General features: G+C 43.6%; 2 protein-coding genes across 2 annotated transcripts in view; both read left to right on the top strand.

Annotated features, from left to right (window-relative positions):
- On the top strand, positions 1-6,385 carry LOC101852930. The gene is made up of 3 exons (XM_005099688.3): positions 1-94; positions 4,155-4,283; positions 4,903-6,385. The coding sequence occupies exons 1-3, from the start codon at positions 92-94 to the stop codon at positions 6,295-6,297; spliced, it is 1,527 nt and encodes a 508-aa protein (XP_005099745.1). The 5' UTR covers positions 1-91; the 3' UTR covers positions 6,298-6,385.
- The window catches only part of LOC101852694, a 28,690-nt gene continuing 18,148 nt past the window's right edge, over positions 6,299-16,840 (top strand). The window contains exons 1-6 of the mRNA XM_005099686.3: positions 6,299-8,764; positions 9,531-9,728; positions 11,027-11,277; positions 12,217-12,528; positions 13,113-13,270; positions 14,062-14,222. Coding sequence (XP_005099743.1) covers positions 6,385-8,764; positions 9,531-9,728; positions 11,027-11,277; positions 12,217-12,528; positions 13,113-13,270; positions 14,062-14,222 — 3,460 coding nt within the window. The 5' untranslated portion in view covers positions 6,299-6,384. The remainder of the gene's footprint in view (positions 8,765-9,530; positions 9,729-11,026; positions 11,278-12,216; positions 12,529-13,112; positions 13,271-14,061; positions 14,223-16,840) is intronic.

Consider the following 16,840-nt stretch of genomic DNA (forward strand, 5'->3'; position numbering starts at 1 on the left):
TCTGCGCATAACATGGCGGCGCCATGCCTCGCTATTTACACCTCTGAATCAGCGAATAATCGGGCGGTTTTAGTCTGTCCGGCCCGTAGGAATGGTAAATATAATATTTCCTTTGATATAAATGTTTATTGTAATTTGTAGCATCTGCATTAACCTCTAAACGCATGCATGTTGTAGAATTATGCCCAAGCGTCTTTATCGACAAGTGTACCAATTCCGGCAAAATGTGAAGAGTTGAGTCCTCTTTTCAGCGATGAATGGCTTAGGTCGAGTGCTTGGATTGTTGCAGAATTGTTTCAAACTCTCCTTCAAGCTTAGTTTTGTTGTTGGTTGTATTAATTACTAACATGAAATCAGCAAGAGAGACAAGTTCATTCTTACTGGCCTGTTTTTCTTGGGACTTATCCCATCTTCTTTCACACATGATTATGATCTGCTGGGCCTTCATTGGCTTGATCTTCTGGGCTAAGCTGTTAGTGTTAGGGAACAAGTACTTCTGTCTCGTTACATAGATCGAAGGATTCTTCCAATTGGACTGTAACGTGTGCTACAGTTTTAACAAATTGTTGGAGATCTATTATTAAGTTTGTTTCTTCATTCCTTCATTCTTATGCAATTGCCAGATCTAGAAGTTGATGAGGTTTGGTTTAGGACTGGGGGGAGGGATTTCTGATTTGTTTTTGTTTGAGTTGTAGGATTGTAGGCTACTTTAAAAGTGAGGACATTGATTTACCATTGCTGTGCCCAGGCCCAGAGCTCTTTTCTTAATTTTGAATTTGTTCCTTTTGGCACCTGGGTAAGATTATTTTATAATTTGGTTAGAGACAGAGGAGTGAGGGTACCTGTAATGAGCATGCCGTAAACACCATCTTTCTACATTCGCAGTCAGAGAAAGAAACATGCACTCCTGATTACACTGACTCCATCCAAAAGTTTTAAAAAAATGCCAATAGCAGTTGCAGTCATGCCGCTAATCAACATCTAGATTCTATATCTATGGCAGTCTGCACTGTAGATCTAGGTTGCACTCACCAGCTTTCTTTGCTTTTTAGGCAGGCCCTCCTTGCTCATCAAAAAGGTGACATGATTATGTTGCAGCATAGATAGGGATCTGATTACAACTGAGAATGATAGCCACCAAGTCCACCCCAATCTTAGTACCAGTGCAATTATTCTCTTGCCTTGGACTGGTGTTAATTCCGAAAGGTGTAGTGATGATAGCTTGTTGTGTTCATGATAGGGGTATCCACAGTTGTTCCAAGTTTTTGCAAAGTTTTGTCTTGATAAGGAGTAGGAATAGTTTTTTTATGTTGCACTTGAAGAAAATGAGAAGAAAAGGTTGTCAGGAGTCATGCTTCGCTGGATAACAAACTTATGATATTGATTTTGTTTTTCAATGGCTACTGTGGACTGTACTGTAGAGGTAGGTTCTTACCCTCAGCTCTGCTGACTTTGTTTGGTCAGCCTTTTTTTTTTCTCGCTCAAGAGTTAGGCCCTATCTTTGTTCAGATAATGAATGATAAGAAGGCCTAGGCTAATTTGTCTCTATTTTTGTTGTAGTGGCACTTGTTTACAGACAGCGTTTTGTTTTGGCCGGCTCTATTTCTCAGAACGTTCTGGAAAATAAACTTCAACTCTTATTTCCGTCCTCGAGATTTAAGCGAATGGAATGGCCTGTGTGAGTGTGTGTAAGGTGTGAACCGGGGTGGAGGGATTTTTTTACATGAAGGATTTTACTTTTTGCTGGGTGACTAAATGCAAAATAGGTTACTGCCAAGGTGGAGCAGTCTTGTTTTCTCGCAGTTCCTTTTGAAGGTATTTTCAATCAGGTAACATTGCCCCAACCACAACTGAAGTATCTCAATATTCAGATATTTAAAAATCTGTAGCTCTAGAAATTGAATTTGATGCAAAAAATGCTTCTTCCCAGTCCTCGTAAAATGGCAGAATGAAAGGATGACGCCTAAATCTCGCAAATAACCCAAAAATCTCGAGATCGGAAACCGTGCGGAGAAATAGCGTTCATCTTTATTTTCCCTAACGTTGGGAGAAATAGTTACTTCGTTTTGTTTTTGGCCATAGAGGTTGTCTTATTTCGGAAAACGACATTTGAAAGGACTGGTTTTTGTGACTGAATGTGTAGCACAATGTAAATTGTGATTAAAGCTGTTTCATGTCGTTATATTGAGATTGTTGCAGAAAATTTCAGTTAAAGATATTTAAAGTATTCTTGTGTAATTATTTAAAATAAAACATTGTATAAATTTATGTAATTATTGTTCAGCTGTTTAATTTATGTGTTTTAATCAACCAAATTATGAATAATGTCTATGGAGAAAAATACAGTTTATAACTGATCAATTATTATGCGTCTATATAGGTGAAAGTTTAGTTGTGTTTAAAAGTTTTTCATTTGCTATCTTGTAGGTTTCTATTTTTTTGTCTTTTTTGTGAATCTCTGCAACTGATGATGTTTCTCCTGAAACTGAAATGAGCAGGGGTTAAATGTGAGTATTTGCGAGAGGATTCTCTCCTTGGACCACATCTTGTGTTAAAGCAGCAAATGGCAGTTCTGATGCAGCAGAGCGTATTTTGCTGGTGGCACAAGTGGTTGTGATGTTCCTGTCAGCTCATAAAGATGATGATGATGCTTATGATGTGTTATTTGCAATGTCTTTGCTTGCAGGTGTAGAATTATGAATGGTGGTGATTCTGTCTCTTGGGCAAAGAAACCAGCTATACCCTTCAGCCGCAAAAGAGCGGTGTTAAAAAAGGCATTGCATTTGACTTCTTCGCTATCTTTGTGTGGTGTCTCCTCACGCAGACGCACACTGTCCGTGTCTGTTTTGTTTTGTTTTGTTCACGTTTTGTCTCGGTGAATTGATATTGGAAGGATAATGTTGGGGAAATGATAGGGTGGTAAATTGTTTTCATTTTGAAGACAGTGTTATGTTTCATGTTTGTATGTTTTCTTTTGATATTGGATAAAACCTGTCTTTTTAAAAAATTGGTATTTGTTTTGACTTGAATTAACATTGGTTGCACTACTGGAAACAAGATTTTTATGGGGAAAACATTTTATTGTTTACATGTGTTTGAGTTTCCATTTCTGTGGTACTTACAGATTTTATGCTAGACATACGTGTATAGATGTATTTTGTGTTGAGTGTTCTGTTTGTTTTGTTGCTTACATCATGTTGTAGTGAATGGATTGAGAGAGGTAAGTAATGTAAGCCTTACAACCCGATGGATATATAGAGGCTGTTGCTTGTCGTGAAAAGGGACAGCTTGCTAGTAATATGAGTTTCCAAATTTTATGTTGGCTGCTGTTTTTAAACTGTTGTTTACAAGTAATGCAAAAGCAATTTCACACGTTGCAATGGTTTGAAGTTTTGAAAACAGACTTGCCTAGCGAAGTTAATCAGGGTTGGTTTTAAACAATTTGAAACTGTTTTGCATTGTGTGTAGTCTACTTTGTAGCTGTACCATTTGTTTTTGATAAAAGGTTTCGAAAGGGCATCAAAGTTCTGATGGGAACCTTTTTTTTATCTAAGAAAGTTGTGGATATTATGTTCTGAATTGTATTTGCAGTCTCTGGATTGCGTTTCTACCCGAATACCAGTATACTAAATTCAAAGTGGCGAAAGTTTTTTTCTGGTAAAGTTTGGTTTGTAGGTTCAGCATCTTCTACGGGTGGACAACCCTTGGTTGGTTTTCAAAAATAATTCTTTTTATTTATTTGGAACCAGTAGGTATGCGTTTTTAGCTCTACACTAAAACTGCCTGGAGATAATGACTAGCGATGTGTCTGGATTTCTGCCTAATGTATAACATCGGTACATTTTGTTGAGTCTTAACCAATTTCTGTGTCAGATCTGGGATTGTACTGATATCAGATGTGTGAGCTAGGCAAGTCTGTCTTGCTCAATGGTAGGTTTTCCAACTGATGATGTTAGTAGATATGTATATTAGTATATGAACTTCAATTGCTGCGATATGGATATAGCAAGGTTTGTGTGGTGGTGACAGCATATGGAGAGGTGATGTATTGAGGCTGGTTCTCTTTAGCATCAACTTTGTGACCTTCAAGTCATTATTTGTCTCTTGTGTAAAACGCTCATTTTCTTATTGTAAATGTCTTGCTTTTGTTTCAGACTGTTGACCATTCCTCATTATCGAAGAAGAAGACGTGTCAAAAGTGTGCCCTGCAGGGTGTTCACAGCCCACTACACCTGTTTCAGCTGAATGACGAAGAAGCCCTGTGGATGTGCAAAAATGTGGACGTGAGTGCCGTTTAAAAATAATAAATTTATGGGAAGATTTCATAAAGATGATGGATTGTTTTATTGATAAAGGGATCTGATCTTTAAATTCATTCAGTTATCAGCGTAAGTCAATTTTGTTTTATATTCATGAGGTATATATATTTTTAAGTAGAAAACAATGCAGTGTTTGGTTGCAACTATTGTATTTGTAAAATGCTCAAAGCCTGTGTTCTTTAATCAGGGTTGAGTGCTCTATAAGTGTCATATATTATTATTGTGAGCAGTGGTGATGACTGGAAGATGAAGTGGGTTTTTAATACCGAATAAAGTTCTAGAGAATTAATTTGTCACGACAAAAGTATTCGAAATCACTTGATATGATATTGATACAGTGTGTAGCTTTGACCCGTTGGCCAGTGAGGTGAAAGAGTTCTACAGCTGTCGTCCTTTCCCTGTCTCAGTTATGAACTGACAGTGTAATTGTTTGTTAGTAGTTTCTGGAATTGTTTAAGTGCTCGTATGTAGGTCACCTTTAAGTGGTGGATAATGCATTTCTAAGAAAAGTGGCTTGAAGGTTATTTTTGAAAAATCAAATTTTCTCTGTTTTAAAATAATTTTTTGTAATTTTGTCTTTCAGTGCACATTTATGCCATCGTCCAACTGGGAGAGCTTAGTCGTGAAAAGGAGCATCTCGGAAATTCCTACCCCTTCTTCGAGGAGGAAATTCAGCTCTTTGTCTTCTCGCTCATCAGCATCATCAGTGAACTCTGTGTGCAGTGCGCCTGTGCTACAAGTTAAATCTGACTTGGCTTTTCAGTCACGATCAAGCACACCGGCATTGAAGCATTATCGTCAAGGTGATAGGCCCGGCACGTCTGCACTCTCAATTGCAGCTACTGGTTCATCAGTGTCTGTTTCATCTGTAAGGAAATCCATAGACTCTCCCGTACCGGCTGCTTCTGAGGCGGTGTCGGAGGTTAAAGAGCACAAATCTATTATACCTGTTGCACCATTTCTTTGTGGACACGCTCATATCTTCTCCTCGTTCGAAACAAAAAGAATCGAGGATCGAAGACAGGGGAGAGTTCAACAGTCATTCCTACCACGAAGCAGCAGTCGTTCTGGTGTTGGGAAACAACTGTTACCCGTGCGTTCTCGTGAGAGGGGAGACCCTGTCAGTTCATCGCAAAGCTCTCGGCCTGCAAAACGTAGAGGAAGTAGTTTGGATTCCGACTCTCAGTCCAGTAGCAGTGGGTCATCTTACTCCAGGCCTTCCTCCCCTTCTGGCAGTTGCGAAGTGGTGAGAGGGAAAAAAGTGAGGAAAATAGTGGTCACTCCGGACACTCTCAACAAGATAGTCAGCGGCGAGCTCAAAGTGCAGATAGCTAAAGCACCTGGGGCAAAGTCTTCGTCTGTGGTGTTAAATCCTGTCGGTGGGAAAAAGCAAAGTTCCCGACTCACTCCGTCTGGGGATATCCGTGTCAGCAGCCAAGGGCCAACCTCTCAAGGGGACCGTCTTGAGGAACAGGCAAGGGGTGGTGTTGCTGCACCCGCTACAACCAACGGTGGCTTTGATTTCGAGGTCACCCCTGTTGGCACGTTGGATGCGCTGCTGAAAAGCCAAAGTGCCCAGCAGAGTCTGTCGTCTCTTCAGTTGCCATCAGTAGGCGCTGTCCAAGATCCCAGTCAACTGAAAGCTCACATAGAGGCCATCAATTCTCACATTCAAGCTATCAACGCGGCTCTGGCAAACAGTAGCTCTCCATTACTGATCAGACCTGCAGAGATTTCGAGGCCAGTGACTTCAGCAGGTACGAAGAATAAAACATCTGACCCTGTAAGCTCTGACAACTTTGAACAGGGCACTGTCCAGGGAGAAGCCTTCGCCGAGAGCGATTGTGTGGATTCAGATTTCAATTTACAGGACTTGTTTGGACCAAGTGAAGGGGAAGGACATGCAGATTGTGTCTCCACAAGCATGATCCATTCGGATTTTGTGAACTTTGATGGGAAGGAGTTTTTGGATATGTGAAGAGACTGCATGCGTTGCACACATGAACTTGCACTGCTTTGTTGATCATGATTTTCTTATTTTCCCTATAGCAAGGTAAGCTACAAAATGCCAGTAACTGGGAATTTGAACCAAGAGAATCCCTCAGAGCAGGAATCCCCTGCAGTGAATGATGGTGGGGGGAATATGGCCTCGCTCACAGAAGGTACAGCCACTTCGTCTCTTCCACCAGCGCCAGGCGTGGCTTCAGACAGTGCCAACCAGACGTCATCTGAATCGGCATCTGACAACACCGGTGGCGAGGTGTCCAGCACCACCGCGGACAATGAGGACCTGGCCGATAACGAGGCCGTCACGGATGCCTCAGACAATCTGCAGTTGCCGGAGCCCGTGGAGTCCACGTCCATGGACATCTCCGACTCTCTCGATGGCTTCAAAGATGGCACCGTGAGTCCCCCGCCAGAAGAGGGCCAGGCTCCCTCCTCAAAACACAGCACGTTTACAGCCACAAACTCTGCGTCCTCCTTCAACAACGGGTTTCAGAGCGCTTTTGCGGCATTCGCGTCTGCTTCGTCTCAGAGCTTCACAGCGACGGGGCAGCATGAAAGCAGTGCCAATGTATCCGGCACAGCTGCGGGCAGTTCAGCTTATGACGCGGTCAGCACCACAGAGGCAGACCCTGCGGGGGAAGCGTCATCCACCTCGACGGATGCGATTGGCTCCACCACCGCCACGGAGCTGCTTGTGTCGTCGGCCATTGACTCTAGTCTGGTCACCACCACCGGAGACAGCACCAGCGGCAGCAGGATAATGGCGGATGTAGACAGCAGCAGTGTCGTGGCCAGTGAGGCGATGACCGCCATGTCGTCTACGGTGACAGAGACTGCAGACATTGCGGCAGAGAGTGGTTTCTTCCAGGCTGCTGAGGAACCCTGTGACGCACCACCTGCTAACATTGAAGTTCCGGCCGTCGCAACGGACTTCGAGTCTTCCCCCTTGCCGGGATCTTCAGCAGGGGAGGGTTTGACACTGCAGGAATCTCCGCTTGAAGAAGCAGCGTCTTTAGCAGCTGAGGAATCGACTGTGGGGCAAGAGTGTGCAGAAGCACAGGAGTCCTCCTCAGGGCAACAGTTGTTACTGGAGACTTTGACAATGTCACAAGCTGAACCAGAACAAGTTGCCGCGGAGACAGGTGCTGCTGGAGAGCCCACTCTAACCGAGGAAGGACCTGTTGTGACTCAGGCAGAGGCTGTGGAGATTCGAGAAGAGCCTGTGGTGACTCCAGAGGAAGCCATGGTCACTCAAGAAGAACCCATGGCTGCTCAAGAAGAGCATATGGTGACACAAGAAGAACCTATGGTGACTCAAGAAGAGCATATGGTGACTCAAGAAGAACCTGTTGTGGGTCCGGAAGAACCTGTAGTGAGCCAGGAAGAACCTGTTGTGACTCAGGAGCCCGGTATGGCTTTGGAGGGAACTGTGACTCCTGAAGTTCCAGTCGTGGATTCTGAGCCCACTACGACGGAGGAGTCTGTGGGCACACAAGAACCTATGGCCGTAGAAGAGCCAGCGGTAAGTCAGGAATCTCTGGCTGTTACTTCCGATCAACAGGAACAACCTCAGGTAGAAATGGTCAGTACAGATGAGCAAGCTGCCGTTGGTTTTCCCGAGCAATTGACCTCGAGTGAAGCTGTGGCTGCCTCATCAGCGGCTGAGCAGCAGCAGCAGGTTCAGTATTCCGAGAGCCAGCAGCCAGAGGTGCCGTCGCAAGCCGTGTCGGATTCCGTGTACTTCATCCAGATGACGGACGCCTCCGGGGAAATCGTCACGTCCATCATTGACCCCAACGATATCTCCGCCTACTCTGACTCGATTGTGTACAAACAGTGCATGAAGGCGGACGGTCAGCTGGAGACCACCATCGTCAGCTCGGGGGGCGTGCTCATGGAGCAGCAGCAGGAGACGGAGCAACAACAGCAGGCCGTCCAGCAGGAGGTCGCTGAGACCCAGCAGGAAGAGCAGCAGCAAGTGATTTACGCACACGATCTGAACGGCCAGCTGACGCCCATCGATTCGGCGCAGTCGGCCAACGACGTGGCCCCGCCGGGCAAACAGTTTGTGTACATGCAGGACTCTAGCGGCCGCATCATCCGCACCATCATGGACGCCAATCAGACGATGGTTCCCGGCCAACAGGTTTACTACACACAGAGCGAAGACGGGCAGATCATCACGTCTGTTATGGACTCGGCTTCGGCTGGGATGACGGACGAAGCTACGGCTCAGCAGCAACAACAACAGCAGCAGCAGCAAGATATGTCCAGCCTAGAGACGCAGCAACAGCAACAACAGCAGCTGCTTCAGTCGACCCCTCAGGTGTCGACGAGTGCGAGCTCCATGGTGGCAGGCACCAGTGGCTTCTCCATCGATAACAGCATGAGCGGCCTCAGTATGCTGGCAGAGCTCTCCCACCTCACTGCCGGACAGGGTGAGTGCTTGCTTTATGTTTGTCACGGCCCTGGTCTAGTACTTAGGATGTTGGGCTCGCTACTGAAAAGTCGTGGGTAGTTATTGTCTCCTGCTACGATGACTGATTTCTCAGTTCTTACGCAGGAAGTCAAAAGATTTCGTCCATTCAGTAACGTCCCCTGCTTTGGGTTAGGTTGAAGGGAAGGCAAGATTTGTAAAATGTGAGGAAACGAGGTGAAATCGAAGAAACTGCCACTTTTCTGCTGGTTTGGCAATTTTATTGTAATTCTTGTGTTTAGTTACCGAAAGACATTGATTAAAGACACCAAAAAATGTACATTTTCAGTTTCCGAGGACTCTCAAACTATGGAAGTTTTACCAAACTTTGGCAACCATTTTCTCGCTAAATTTACTTCTGAAACCAGGCAACCCCTACCACTTTTAATTGAAAAAATTTGGACTTTATATTCAAGATAGATGAATACGATTTTCATCAACAACAAGATAAATGAACAAGCTTCAAAACGATACCAATAACTCTGCTTGCCCTAAAACTGACGAGCGCCTGATTCCACAGCATCGTGACACAAATGTGTTGTTTGTACTGACTCGCCACAACCTCCTCCCGCCCACCAACTCCGTAACATCCAACATTACAAGTATGTTAGGGACACGCCTCCTGTATGCTGCAACAGACCTATGCATTGTGCTAGAATGTGTCGAGAGAAAAAAGAATTAACTGAGATTTATTTATTTCCTCATTCGGGACACCTTGTGTTCTTCAGCTTCCACGTCCAGCCTGCCTGAAGCGAGAGGGGCGTCGAGCACAGACAGCAACTCGCAGGATGCAGACATGGAAGAGTTCCGGCCGGTTGCCATGGTGACCAGAAGGGTAGCTGGGAGTGAAGGACAGGAGGGTGTCGATGCAGTGAACTCTGACATCGCGGGGCTTCGTGTGAGCGAAACGGACGCAGGCGCCACTGGTTAGTAGCTGTCCACGAGCGTGTTCCATTATGGAAAACTATGCATGGCTGTCAACCAGTATGTGAAAAACTTGTTTAATACGTTTACATCAGTCTGATTATACAGATGTTTTCACGTCAGAAAATACATTTTTTGTTTTCTAGTATAGCTCCTCACAGACTTGTCAATGCTAAAAAAAAAGTAAACTTTCAAGACTAGATTTGTGAATAAACATTGAACACAAAATCCATAAAATCTATTGTAGTTTTGTTATTTACCATAGTTATCTACTGATCATGGATGTATTGGATGCAACAAAATGTGTGTGAATGGTCTGGAGAAAAGTAGCCCACCCTCTTAACATGTTTTTTTAAAAAGCCTGCAGCTATGTTATATATTACAGTTTTAGCCTCCTTCCTCTTTTTACTTTCCGCCTTTTCATATTTAGGGAGGTGATTTTCTTTGAATTAGGGTTTATTGTTTTTGTTGTTTGAAAACACCTAGGGGGCTCCAGTTGAGAGTGAACTCAGGTTAAAACAACAACAGAGTGAACTCGGGTTATAAAACCATTTTCATTAAGCAGCGTTGGCGATAACTTTTATTAGGGTGACTGTTGGGGAGTTTCCTTGAGCAGGGCGCTATAAATGAAGTTAAAAAGTAGCTTGCGGGGCAGTGGGTGACCAGTTGTTGGTGTGTGTAGATGGTCAGATCATGTGATGTTTTATGAATGTTTATGTGTTCATGTATACCATTAGGGTGTACAAGTCACGATCTTCTGCCTACGAACACAACACATACCACTAAATTCCTACCTTAATAGGATCCGCAAGGATACCCCACCCGACTGCCCGCTGTGCGACTGCCAGGATGAAACAGTACCACACCACCTCTTTAACTGCCCAGCACTTTGTGACCTGCGTAGCACCTACCTACCTGCCTCCCCAAACATCGGAAATACTCTATACAGCGACAAAGCACAGCTGATTAAAACCTGCAAATTCTTTGCCATATCGACAGACCGAAGGGCTTGAACCCAAATGGCCGCTGGATCGGAAAAGTAAAGTAAAGTACCATTAGGGTGCAAAAGTTCTCCAGAGATGGATAGGTCGAACACAGAAGACTCGAAATCATGCAATAGTTGAACTGTACCCGTGGTCCCGTTTTTTGTGGTTTTTTTCCTTCATCTTTGTAAGATATCCATCGAACTACTGAGGCTGGTCCCAATGATTTCTAGCTATCCACGTTAAACAGTAAATAGCTTTTGTAACTCTTACTAAGACTAAACACTGACTTTACCTCTCCTCCTCGTCCTCGTCAGGCCCTCAAGAGTCTATCAGCAGCAAGCTGATCGCGGAGATGAAGTGCGGCTACGTGTCCCCGGCCATGACGGTGTCCAAGGACAACCTGTTTGTCCAGTGGCAGAACCTGGACGCCATGTGCTGGATGGACGTGGTGCTCATCATGCTGGTCTACTCACCCACGCTGCGGCCACTGGTCAACCTGGAGCCCACGCACGAGCTGGCCTCCACCTTGCTCATCACACTGCTCAAGGCCAATCGGCAAGCTCAGGTGAGTGCTTCGACTAGTGGTAGAATATCCTAGACAGGTCACTCCTGATGTTAGGGGTAGAAGTGTTCTCAGTTTTCTGGGACTTTGTGGCCCCGACCTTGCTCGTCACACTGCTCAAGGCCAATCGGCAAGCTCTGGTCAGTGCTTAGACTAGTGGTAGAACGTCCTGGACAGGTCACTCCTGATGTTAGGGGTAGAAGTGTTCTCAGTTTTCTGGGACTTTGTGGCCCCGACCTTGCTCGTCACACTGCTCAAGGCCAATTGGCAAGCTCTGGTCAGTGCTTAGACTAGTGGTAGAACGTCCTAGACAGGTCACTCCTGATGTTAGGGGTAGAAGTGTTCTCAGTTTTCTGGGACTTTGTGGCACCGACCTTGCTCGTCACACTGCTCAAGGCCAATCGGCAAGCTCTGGTCAGTGCTTAGACTAGTGGTAGAACGTCCTAGACAGGTCACTCCTGATGTTAGGGGTAGAAGTATGACTTTGTGGCCTCCACCTTGCTCATTACACTGCTCAAGGCCAATCGGCAAGCTTGGGTCAGTGGAGGTTTGGCAAGATCTTAAGGAAAGGTATTCTCAACTTTGTGGAGAGGAGTGGTTACGCTTGTTTTTTCATCGTTGCTTCTATTCATTACACTGCTCCAGGCTTATAGACAAGACCTTTTTTTTGTATTGTGCAGGCGCGTTGGGGAAAAAATTACTCATTGCAAATTTATTTGAGCAGATATTAATGTACTTGTTGAGGGTGATATTGTCTGGATCCTTTGTTTTTCTCATTGTTCAAAAGTGGCTTTATTGAAGTGCAATTTGATATATAATGTGTATAATGTAAAGTAAAATATAGGAAAGGCCAACATTGGGTTAAATGGGTTTTCTTCCTTTGTTTTCTCTATCAACATGTACATCATTGTTGAATTTTTGTTTTTCTTCTGTTTGATTCAGGTATTACTTCAGAATTTGCTGAAGAAGAACGGAGGGTCTGAAATCTCTGGCTTACAGACGGGTGCTGGCAACACAGTGTCCATGCAGGACCCCAAGACCTCCAAGCTGGTGTGCAAGGAGAACATGGACGAGATCGGCAAAGCCATCAACATCCTGTACGCCATGCGGGAGAAGATCTGGCAGGCCCTGCAGCCTCGACTGCGCTGTGAGCGGGGCAAACACAACAGCCCCGTGCTGGTGCTGCCGCTGCTGGTGAGGGAGAAGCCCATCATCAAGCAGATGTTCACCATGAACTACCGCTACGTGTTCAAGGTACGTGTTGTGAGAACTAGATGTGTGTTCAAGGTACGTGTTGTGATATAGCTGTGTGTTGTGAGAACTAGATGTGTGGTCAAGGTACGTGTTGTGATATAGCTGTGTGTTGTGAGAACTAGATGTGTGGTCAAGGTACGTGTTGTGATATAGCTGTGTGTTGTGAGAACTAGATGTGTGGTCAAAGCACGTGTTGTGATATAGCTGTGTGTGTTGTGAGAACTAGATGTGTGTTCAAGGTACGTGTTGTGATATAGCTGTGTGTTGTGAGAACTAGATGTGTGTTCAAAGCACGTGTTGTGATATAGCTGTGTGTTGTGAGAACTAGATGTGTGGTCAAGATGTGTGTTGTGAGAACTAGATGTGTGTTCAAGGGATACGTGTAGCAGAGATATAGCTGTGTGTTCAAGGTATGTGTTGTGGAACTGTTACATGTTCAAAAATTGGTTGCTCTAACATGGACATCATTTAGAGAAGTTGCTGTGAGATGTTATTGTGTTCACTGTTAATCCACTGAGATGTCCTGGCTTTGTGATTTCTTTCTCTGTGATTTAAAAAAAACAAATTTTCTTGCTCCCCCCCAGTGTGAAAAATGTGGGTATTCACAAGACGACAGTCACTCCAAAATCCTCCCCACAATCCCAGCAGTTCCTGAAGATTTCAACATGACTACGCCATACTTCGAGAGGAACTGCTTTGAGTGCCAGGCGCCCAGTCAGCGCATGGTTATGAAATTTGAAGGGTTAGTCCTGTTTGTGATTTGAACATGTTGTCAATGTTTTCTTCGGAAAGGCCTTGCATTTTTGTATACCATCAAGCACGCACATTGCGAACATATTTTCAGGTCCCGAATTTTTTCTAATACACGTATACTCTTTGTATTTAAGATATGTACCAGGGGTAATTTGTACATGGTAAAAAGATTTCTGTGGCCTGTCAATTTAATTCTTTGCTTGTTAGATTGAAATTGAATTCTGTCCATAATTTTGTGGAAAATAGGAAATTTGGTTTCCATTTTAGCTTTTTGTATTGTAGCTAGTTAGTCCATATAAATACGGTTGTTGGTGATTGCACTAACTAAGCCGGCCAAATCCTTTCTGAATAAGGAGATTGGTGGTATACGGTGCATACAGGAAAGTAGTCTTCTGTTCACTTCGTAGAGCTGGGCATAATATGTGCTTAGTCGTGGCAGGAAACTTACACTCTGCATCAAGTAATTTTGTACTGACAAAAAAAGAATCTGTGAAGCACGGCTGTGAAAACAGTGGTTTTCATGGGAAGCCATGGTGTTCTTTTGCCATTTTTGTCAAAATCATGATTTATGGTCAAGGGTCAAGGTCAGTAGTATTTATTTTCATATTTGTGTGAGTTCTGTGTAATATTTTTATGTGATTTTAAAATAAAATAGCACAATGTTATGTGGTCCTGTATAATTGCCTCCTTTTGTCATGCTGTTACAATAAGCAAGAGGTGCCAGTTTCCAGTCTTTCTTGACACTGATACATTGCTTTTTCCCTCATTTGTTTGTCTCAGGCTACAAGATTTTGTCCAGATGCATTTCGTCAAAGGTCTGCCACACAACAGATTTGATGAACTCAGCTTTGATTTCAACGGAGACCACTATGAAGTCACGGCCGTCGTACATTATAAAAACAATCCTGACCATTTTATCGCCTGGGTGCGAAATGCCCCAGGTAAGTACTACTTTTTTGTTGCTTTGTAATTTGTGTCTTTTTGGCCATACACCAAAGCCAAGCTATACTCCCAAGTCAATGGGAATTATGGGAACACAATTTGATATCTTCTTTACCTTTGTCAAAGGGATTGCACTAACTAAGCCGGCCAACTCTCGTACATGTATGGAGCATGTTGGTGGTATACGGTGCATACATCATTTCACTGTCTTCTCACTGACCTAGCTGTGCCAGATTGTGTTCTGTGACAGTTGTGGGAAGATTGTTACATTGTCTCATGTAGGTGAAAGGATTTAGTTTTGAAAAATCTTGGTCGGAATATGACATAGCAGTAAGTTATTTGGTCTTCTTTGAGCAGTTTGGCAACCTGCTTATTTGAAAAGCGTAAAAAAAATTATGAGCGTGAAAAATGTTTTCAAGGGAGAAAAGGGTTTCTGAAAGTCCAAGGGGTTGCAATGTATTGGAAAGGTTTGAGAGCAGACACTGGATGTCAGATCTTTTCACCTTGGTAATTTTTAAAGATTAGGGAGTCTCTTGGCTGGGTTAAGGGATAGAAGAAGATGTCTGAGAACAAATAAGGAAAGAATTCACCATTCCAGAATGTTTCCTCCCCTTTCTTTTTTCTTGCTGCCTTGTTACCACCTTCAGTAACTTATTCTTTTGGTGTACAGATCAAAATCTTCCATTACATGGGGTTGCACTAACTAAGCCGGCCAACTCTCGTACATTTATGGAGCATGTTGGTGGTATACGGTGCATACATCATCTCACTGTCTTCTCACTGACCTAGCTGTGCCAGATTGTGTTCTGTGACAGTTGTGGGAACATTGTTACATTGTCTCATGTAGGTGAAAGAAGGATTTAGTTTTGAAAAGTCTTGGGATTCTTGGTCGAAATATGAAATAGCAGTACGTTATTTGGTCTGCTTTGAGCAGTTTGGTAACGCGCTTTTTGAAATGAGGATAAAACATTTTAGCATGAAAAATGTTTTCAGGGGGAAAAGGGGTTTCGGAAAGTCCAAGGAGTTGTGATGGAAAGGTTTGAGAGCAGACGGTGGAAGTCAGATCTTTTTATCTAACTAATTTTTAAAGATTAGGGAGTCCCTTGGCTGGGTTATGGGACAGATGAAGACGTCTGAGAACAAATAAGGAAAACCTTCACCATTCTAGAATGCTTCCTCTCAGGCCCCCCCCCCCCCCCCCCCTTTTTTTTTTTCATTGTCTGTTTGATTGGTTGTTCAAAAAAAGGATGTTATGCTGCTGTGTATGAAAAAAAATTCTGAGAAGACTTGGATCTTGCTGCCTTGTTACCACCTTCAGTAACTTATTCTTTTAGTGTACAGATCAAAATCTTCCATTACATGGGGTTGCACTAACTAAGCCGGCCAACTCTCGTACATATATGGAGCATGTTGGTGGTATACGGTGCGTACATCATCTCACTGTCTTCTCACTGACCTAGCTGTGCCAGATTGTGTTCTGTGACAGTTGTGGGAAGACTGTTACATTATGTCTCTCTAGATAGAACGAGGACTCGGGGACTGAATTAGTGGTACTTCTGGACAACAATGGTTGAAGGGAAAAAAATATTTTCCACTATATAAAACTGTCCTTTCTTAGTATGAGCATTATGCTTTTGCCCATGGCAGATGGTACCTGCGCTTGTTGTTCATTGGTTAGGCTCTTTGCTGTCGCATAAAATGCACATCATGAAATTATTTAATAGTTTACCAACACACACATAAGGGTACATACATCCTCAAATACAAAATTTACCATCACAGGGTAGCGTTGAACAAAACGTGTCTTTACTTTTCTCAAACACTCTCTCATGTCATAGAATGTTGTGTAGCTGCTTTTTGTCTCTGGACCTACAATCGAATCTATTTTAAGCAGCCACCTGTCCAAGGGAGCACTAGTTAGAAGACAAATATTGCTCAAAGACTTGCACTAACTAAGCCGGCCAACTCTCGTACATGTATGGAGCATGTTGGTGGTATACGGTGCATACATCATCTCACTGTCTTCTCACTGACCTAGCTGTGCCAGATTGTGTTCCCTGACAGTTGTGGGAAGATTGTTACATTGTCTCATGTAGGTGAAAGAAGGATTTAGTTTTGAAAAGTCATGGTCGGAATATGAAATGGCAGTAAGTTATTTGGTCAGCTTTGAGCAGTTTGGTAACACTTATTTGAAAAGCATAAAAAAAGTTTTTTTTGTGAAAAATATTTTGAAGGAGGGGAAAAGGGGTTTCTGAAAGTCCAAGGAGTTGTGATGGAAAGGTTTGAGAGCAGATGGCGGAAGTCAGATCTTTTCATCTTGGTAACTTTGAAAGATTAGCAAATCCTTTGGCTGGGTTAAGGGGCACAAGAAGACATCTGAGAACAAATAAGGAAAGCCTTCACCATTCCAGAATGCTCCCCCCCGGTTTTTTTTCTTCTTTGTGTTAAATAGGCTGTAAAAAAAAAGAATATGCTGCTGTGTATGAAAAGAAATTCAGAAAGGGCTCAGATCTTGCTGCCTTGTTACCACCTTCAGTAACTTATTCTTTTGGTGTACAGATCAAAATCTTCCATTACATGGGGTTGCACTAACTAAGCCGGCCAACTCTCGTACATA

The sequence above is a fragment of the Aplysia californica genome, unplaced genomic scaffold (genome assembly GCF_000002075.1).
Source record: "Aplysia californica isolate F4 #8 unplaced genomic scaffold, AplCal3.0 scaffold00222, whole genome shotgun sequence".
Lineage (NCBI taxonomy): Eukaryota > Metazoa > Mollusca > Gastropoda > Aplysiida > Aplysiidae > Aplysia > Aplysia californica.

Bases quoted from the DNA above. Each gene is read 5' to 3' on its own strand.
- LOC101852930 (XM_005099688.3), top strand. The intron at 4,284-4,902 runs GTGAGTGCCGTT...TTTGTCTTTCAG, and splicing joins GGATGTGCAAAAATGTGGAC to TGCACATTTATGCCATCGTC.